This window comes from Nicotiana tabacum, chromosome 17 (genome assembly GCF_000715075.1).
Source record: "Nicotiana tabacum cultivar K326 chromosome 17, ASM71507v2, whole genome shotgun sequence".
NCBI lineage: Eukaryota > Viridiplantae > Streptophyta > Magnoliopsida > Solanales > Solanaceae > Nicotiana > Nicotiana tabacum.
The window spans coordinates 93245699-93253870 of NC_134096.1; the positions used below are offsets into that span (position 1 = coordinate 93245699).

Here is an 8172-nt window from a genome sequence, read left to right on the forward strand (position 1 = left end):
ATGATTTCATTCTCTGCTCAATTCAACCTTTCTATTTCTACTCCTAAACTTGATTGCAGGTTCTAGATGTCAACATGGTATCAAAGCTCGCGAAGACGATCGATTCGAGCAGATTACTTACAATTGATTTATGTATCTAGAACTTTGTTTGTCTTGTGATTGCTTCGATTCACCTCATCTTAGGTTGAGTGGTCTTTGAGAAATTAGATATTTTTTAAAAGTGTTTTACTCTCATCTAAGCTCTCGATTTTTGGTCTTCAATGGCGGTCGGAGCTGTTGGTGCTAGTACAGGGACATGAGTTGAAGATACTCCTGCTAATACAATCCAATTTCGATCCAGCAGTACAATTCCAGTGGCATATCCAAGTCGCGTTGGTGTTACAGTTGTTGATCAACATCATCCAATAGTCCTTCAACCTCCTGATACTCCAGGTATCTCTTTAATCTCAATTAAGCTAACTGGACATGAAAACTATGCTCTATGGAGTAGTTCTATGCGTATTAGTTTACTAGGTAAAAACAAACTAGGTTTTGTAGATGGAAGGAATACTAAGGAGAAATTTGATACCTCTCTTTATGATTTGTGGGAAAAATATAATGCTATTGTTCTTTCATGGATAATAAACTCTGTGAGCATTGAGTTATTAAGTGGAATGGTGTATGCCACAAGTGCTCACAAGGTGTGGAGTAACCTTAGATAAAGCTTTGAAAAGGTGAATGGTTCGAGAATCATGTACTTGCATAAGCATATTGCTACCTTGTCATAGGGCATCTCATCAGTGTCTTCTTATTTTTCAAAACTGAAGGAGTTTTGGACTGAATTTGATGCACTCATGCCTTGCCCTGGGTATGGTTGTGAAGAATCAAAAAGATATGTAAAACATTTTGAGTATCAAAGGCTTCTACAGTCTTTAATGGGACTGAATAAGTCTTATGCACAGTCTAGTAACCAAATCCTGAATATGTCCCCTATTCCCTCTATAAACAAAGACTACTCTATGATCATCTCAGAAGAAAGTAGAAGGTTCTTGGCTGATCATACCTCAAATGTAGCAGAAATTCATGAGGGAACAACCATGTTCACCTATTGGAGGGACATATGGCACTTCAACCAACCTTGTACAAATATATGGAAATCTACCAGCATCCTCACAGGTACCCAATCTTACGAACAACCAACTTGCTCAAGTTGCAGCAAGTGGAATCCCTCAATTTACATATGAGCAGTATAACCAAATTATGCAGATGTTAGGAAAAGGAAATGAGAACAGTGGTTTACCCATGACAACAGGTATGGCGCATCATGTAACTCTTTCTGAAGATAAGCTTAAGTGGATAATTGACATGAACTTCTAATCATATGGTGCATAAGATTGATATGTTGTTTTATTTAAAACACTTGGGACAGTTTAAAGTAGGAAAATTGTGTCTACCTACAAGAGATGTAGCCACTGTAAAACACATAGGTTCCACATACATATTTTCTGGACACAAGATAACTAATGTAATGTATATACCAGAGTTCAGATATAATCTATTATCTGTCTTAAAGATTACAAAGGAGCTGAAGTGTGTAGTTATGTTCTATCCTGATTTTTGCATATTACAGGATCTCTTCGGTGGACAGGTGAAAAACATTGGTAAGGAAGGCAGTGGATTGTATGTGCTCACATCTAAGAGTATAATAAAAGCAATTGATAGTACATCTACTACAAGTAACTCAAGTTTGTTTCCAAGATCCCTCACTGTAAATACCAATGAGTATACTAGAATAAATGTAGTCTTGTAGCATAGGAGGCTAGGTCATGTACCTTTGGATATACTGAAGAAAGTAAGTGACTTTCAATTTGTGAAGATTGATGATACTGGACAACATTGTACTGTCTGTCCAGTTGCTAAGCAAACAAGGTTACCATTTTCTTTAAGTACATTAACTGCTCATTCCAATTTTGATATTATTCATGCTAATGTATGGGGTCCCTACAGGGTTCCTACTTATGGTGGGAAGAGGTACTTTTTATCCATAATTGATGACCATTCCAGATTTACTCGAATTTATCTTTTACCCTCAAAATCCGAAGTAATTGTTGTTCTTTGGAATTATTTCTTAATGGTTAAAACTATTCATTCTTCTATTGTTAAAAGTCTAAGAATAGATAATGGCTGTGAATTCTTCAACACTCAAATGACATAACTGCTCCAATCACTAGGCACCATTCATCAAAGTTTGTGTGTTTACACTCCATAACAGAATGGAGTGGCTGAGAGAAGGCACAAGTATATACTCAATGTAGCAAGGAGACTCATATTTCAAGCTTCAGTTCCACTCAAATTCTGGGGAGAGTGTGTTATTACTGTGGTCTATATTATAAACATGCTACCTACATCAACACTCAAAGGTAGGACACTACATGAAATACTTCATAATGCTCCTGTTTCTCTCACTCATTTGAGAGTGTTTGGATGCCTAGGTTATGTGTCATAGGTAAGAAGGACAGACAAATTTACTCCTAGAGCTGTTCCTGCAGTATTCCTTGGGTATTCTGTGGTTTAGAAGGGCTATAAGATGTATACATTAGCCTCCAAGGAGTTTATAGTCAGTAGATGTCATGATCCAAAACCCACTATAGGTCGTGATGGCGCCCAACATCGCCGTTAGGCAAGCCAACGGTGAACTACCAACTTAATTATTCATTTTATTAATTTTGAGATCATGAATTTTATTAAATAAAGAAATTTGTACATTTCAAATCATGGATGCATACACAATTAGTAAGATATAAAGATGAAAGGTGACAATGTTGTGCAAACCTATAAAATGTCATTTAAAATATCCCAAAATCTGGTGTCACAAGTGCATGAGTATTTGCTAAGGAGTGAAATACTTATACAACAACTGTTTGGAAAATAAAATAGGCAGGATAAAGTAAATAAATGAGACGGAGACTCTGAGGGCTGCAGTGTGTAGCATAGGAAGCAGTTCACAATAAAATCCTCTCAGCAGTTGCGCCTACGTGCCAGGATGATCACCAAATGAACCTGTCAGATCCTGCACGTTCAGTGCAGAAGTATAGTGTGAGTACGTAAATCAACGCGTACCCAGTAAGTATCTAGTCTAACCTGGAGAAGTAGTGACGTGGGATCAACATCGACACTTACTAGTGGTCTAATAAATAAAATGCAGGAATCATAAGCAGGAATGAAATACAATAGGATCAATAGAATTAGGAATAGTAGATAATGAAATCTATTAAAGAATATCATCAATTTAAAAATCCCCAAGTGCCACACGCTATCTCGACAAATAAAAACTATCAATTAAATATTCGATCTCAGTTCATAAAGAGAATATCACGTAATTTACAAGTTTAATCAATAGGGTAATCTCGTGGGTATTCGGACTCCTAGCGATTTTATGTATAAATTATGCCGAGGTCATTCGGCCCGATCCATATAGTCGTGTACATACACTGCCGAGGTCGTACGACCCGATCCATGGATGCATCTCATATTTACATATACTATCGAGGCGTTCGGCCCGATCCCTAGGAAGAGAAGAAACTTATCGACTTACAAATCGTGTATTTACTATACAGGGTTAGAGACATAACGTAAACATGATATTTACCATCAATCGATTATCCTGCCAAATAGCTCACGGAAGTGAGATTCGATCTAACATGATCTTTATCAACTTTTACTTATAGTCTTCAAATAATTTAGCTAACAATTAAATTCAAGTAATACAATTTATTGCATGGTAAAGTCCTATGTCTACCCGGACATAATCATGAATCTAGCTATGTATGGACTCTCGTCATCTCGTGTATATGTAGCCTCCACAACAAGTAGCACATATCAAATACATCACCTAGGGGGTAGTTTCTCCCTCACAAGGTTAGACATGAGACTTACCTCGCTCCGAAGTTCCATAACCGGCTCCAACGCCTCTCTAACACCTCAAACCAATGCCCATCAATTCGAAACTAGTCAAACAATGTGCAAATCAATCAAAATATACTCCAATGCTTATAATTTAACAATTTATAACAATTCTCAACTTCGCTTGAAAAGTCAACAAAGTCAACCCTCAGTCCCACGTGCTCAGATTCCGAAATTTTTCAAAAATAAACATTACCCATAATACCACGAATCCAAATATATCATTTATTCTTAATTTCATGTTCAATTTCGTGGTCAAAATTTAAAAATACCAATTCTAGGTCTTCTACCAGAAATCCCACATTTTTCACTTAAATTTTTGAATTAACAAGCCTAAATTCGTGTATATGACTCACAACGTGTAGAAATCACTTAACTAATGATTGATGATGAAAATGGCGCTCCAACATTACTCCAAAAGTCGGCTCCCATGGAAGAAATAAAGTGAAAATGAGCCAACCCCCCGATTTAAAACAACACTGCCCAGCCCGATCTTCTTCCCGAACGTGGCCTTACCCTCGTGTTCGCGAAGAGGAACCTGCTCCAGCTCCAATACTCCTCTACGTGAACGCGAGAGAGGAGTTTCAAACGTGATGCTTCACCAGGCCATATCTTCACAGACACGACCACTCCAATGAGAACGCGAAAGCCAAGCTTCCAGGCCCAGCCTTTTCCCCTATGCGAACGCGATAACCTGTCGCGAACGCGGTGCACATCCGCCCACACCTTCACGAACGTGGGATCTAATCGCGAACACGTTGAACAAAAGTCCTCCAGCTGAAATCCTACTTCGCGAATGCGAGCAGCCCTACGCGTTCGTGATGAACAACACCAGAACCAGCAACAACAAGCAGCAAAACATCGATAAATAATTTGAAAATACCCCGAAACTCACCCGAGGCTCCCGGGACCCTGTCCAATCACACTAAAAAGTCCCAATACCTTATCTGAACTTATTCAAAGGTTTGAAACTCCATGAATAACATCAAAATTACAAATCGATGATCAAAATTCTTCTTTCAACTTTCAAATACTCAAACTTCGACGAACGCATTTGAATCATACTTAAACATTCCGGAATGACGCCAAACTTTACATACAAGGCTTAAATCATGATACGAACCTATTCCAAGGCTCGTAATCCCAAACAGACATCAATCACATCAAAATCCATTTCAAATCAAACTTAGAAATTTCTAAAACCTTCAAATGCTAACTTTTCACAATAAGCGCCAAAATGCTCCCGGGACACCCGAATATACGCCCAAGTCCAAAATCATCATACGAGCCTATTGGAAGCTTCAAATCGCAATTCCGAAGTCGTTTACTTAAAAGTCAAACCTTGATCAACTCTTCCAACTTAAAGCTTCCGAATTGAGAATTTTCCATCCGAATCAACTCCGATCTTCCCGAAATTCATTCCCGACTACGCGTACAAGTCATAAAACATGAAGTGAAGCTACTTGAGGCCTTAAACCATCAAACAACATGCTAGAGCTTAAAATGATCGATCAGATCATTATAGTAGAGATGTGGTATTCAAGGAAGATGTTCTATACCTTCAAACACACTACCTATCCTATATCATCAGTATTTCCTATCTTAAAATTTTCTCCTGACACTAGTTCTGAAAGCAGCATAACAGTACCCCCTTCAAGTTAGCAGTGTTTCTCACTCTCCTACTGTTGAGCAATCTATTGAACCATCTGTTGATTCATTAGCTTCTACTGAGGTTTTAAATTCATCAACTGCTTCAGACACCAGTACACCATTTGCAGAGATTCCTGCTGAAACTTCAGCACCTGTGTTACCTACTGAAGCTTCTAAACCTAGCAGAAAATCTCTAAGAGTGTCCAAACCACCATTATGGATGAAGTATTATGTTCTTCCAACCCAAGGAAAGTCCAACTGTTGTTACCCTCTATCAAACTATGTAAGCTATGACAACATCTCTTCTGCCTATAGCTCTTCACTCAGTGCCTATTTAGCCATCATTGAACCAAAGTTTTGCAATGAAATAGTTCAGAATCCCAAATGGATTGCATTTATGAAGTCAGGAATTACAGCACTAGAGGAGAACAAGACTTGGAGCATTGTTGACCTTCCAGATGGTAAGGTTCCTATTGGATGCAAATGGGTGTTCAAAGTTAAATACACAGCTTTAGAAAAAGTAAAAAGGTATAAAACAAGGCTAGTGGCTAAAGGTTAGACTACACAGAGACATTTTCTCATGTGGCCAAGATGGTCACAGTCAGGTCAGTTATAACAGTTGCACCAGTCAAGCATTGGCACATCTTTCAAATGGATGTGCACAATGCCTTCCTTCAAGGGGATTTATTAGAAGAAGTCTGTATGGATATCCCACAAGGCTTTTCTAGTTAGGGAGGGAAAAGTAAGGTCTGTAAGTTACACAAGTCCTTATATAGCCTCAAACAGGCACCAAGGTAGTGGAACAAGAAGCCGACTGATGCTTTACTGAAGTTTGGTTTCACCCAAAGCCATTTTGATTACTCATTATTCACTAAGAAAATGCGGACCAGGTTGGTGCTTGTCTTAGTTTATGAAGATGACCTTTTGGTTACAGGTAGCTGCCCTCAGTTAATTCTGCAAACTAGATGTGATCTGCAATGTCTCAAATTCAAGATGAAGGATCTTGGTGAGCTCAAGTTCTTCTTGGGCATTAAGTTTGTCAGATCAAGGAAGGGTATTGTCATGAATCAGAGAAAATATGCTCTGGAGCTAATTGCTGAGCTGGGACTTGGAAGAGCCGAACCTGCTGATGCTTCATTAGAGCCTAATCAGAAACTTACCTCTACTAACTATGATGACTTTATCAACTCTCAGTCTACAAGGAACACTTAGAGCACAAATGCAGACAATGCAGATGCAGACCACCTGCTATCCGATGCTAGCCAATATCAAAGGCTAATAGGGAGACTCCTGTATGTGACTATGACCAGGGCAGGCATTGCCTTTGCTGTTCAGGTCCTTAGTTAGTTTATGCATAATCCCATGCAATCTCATATGGAAGCTGTACTGAGGGTAGTAAGGTATATCAAGAGTGCTCCTGGACTGGGATTGCTGATGCCCTCTGAAGGATCTAGGAAACTAGAAGTCTATTGTGACTCAGATTGGGGAGGCTATCTAGTGAAGTTTGGAAATGCCTTGGTCTCTTGGAAGTCAAAGAAGCAAGACACAGTGGCAAGAAGTTCTGCAGAAGCAGAGTTCAGAAGCATGGCTTCAGTAGTGGCTGAGTTAATAACCTGGTTAACAAGCCTATTGATAAATAGGGATTTTGACTGCTTATTTGCTCTCTTTTACTTGCGTTATAGCTAAAAAATACTTAAAGGTATTCTCGAGAACTAATAAAATATCCTTTCGTGCAGGAATATTGGGAGACGAGCCAAAGAAGTAAAAATTAACTCATTTTTCATGAGTAGCTAAATTTCTAGCTAGGATTGTCGCCCAACCCTAGTGTGGGTACTTAATGGGTGTTTGATTTAGGACTTGTTTGTGATTAGATTAGTGATATTTAGCCTAGTTCTTGCTTGAATTCAAGAATTAATAGTTGCAAATATTGATTCATGCCTAATTGACTTAGTCTCTACTTGAGAAAGAGAGACTAAGTCTAGGAAAACTTGGCTAACAAGAAATTGGGGTGAACTCAAGAAATTGATAGCCCCAATTAAAGGGTTGAATCTAGAGATAGTAAGACCCGACTTGAGCATTTATCACTTATTTTGTGCAATACCCATTTGGACTTGAGAAATCCAAATTGGGCAAAATCAGTCAAAATACCGAGAGGTATAGAGTGGGTAATTGCGTGTAATTACTATATTACAATCCCGACCAATAAAACTTGCCCTAGAATTTACAACCCATTAGGTGACCACCTAGGTAGAAGTCACGGCCCTAGATCTTTTATCATTTGGAAAACAACCAAAACAAAAAATATTGTCTTCTAGTTTTATAATTGTAATCAATAGTTTAAAGGAGAAGTAGAAACAACAAACAAGAATGTGGAAGTGTAATCTAAGGCATATTGTACAATTATACTAAATATATACCTAATCCCAATTCTAACTCCCTGAGGATTCGACCCCGACTTGCGTTGGATTTTATTATTGCTTCTACCACCTCACTACCTATAATTGTGGTGTGAGTTTGGACGACATCAATTTTTGGCATCGTTGCCGGGGAAGTTAAACGGATTTAGCTATATATCTAGGT

At 38.4% G+C, this 8172-nt stretch overlaps 1 protein-coding gene across 1 annotated transcript; it reads left to right on the top strand.

The window, feature by feature from the left end:
- Positions 1-6804, top strand: LOC142171975 (uncharacterized). Its single transcript, XM_075235713.1, has 9 exons — positions 1-59; positions 341-680; positions 768-1049; positions 1156-1305; positions 1409-1504; positions 1610-1747; positions 1856-2010; positions 5608-6146; positions 6527-6804. Exons 1-9 carry the CDS (start codon positions 1-3, stop codon positions 6802-6804), a joined length of 2037 nt encoding a protein of 678 aa, XP_075091814.1.
- The last annotated feature ends 1368 nt before the right edge of the window (positions 6805-8172 follow it).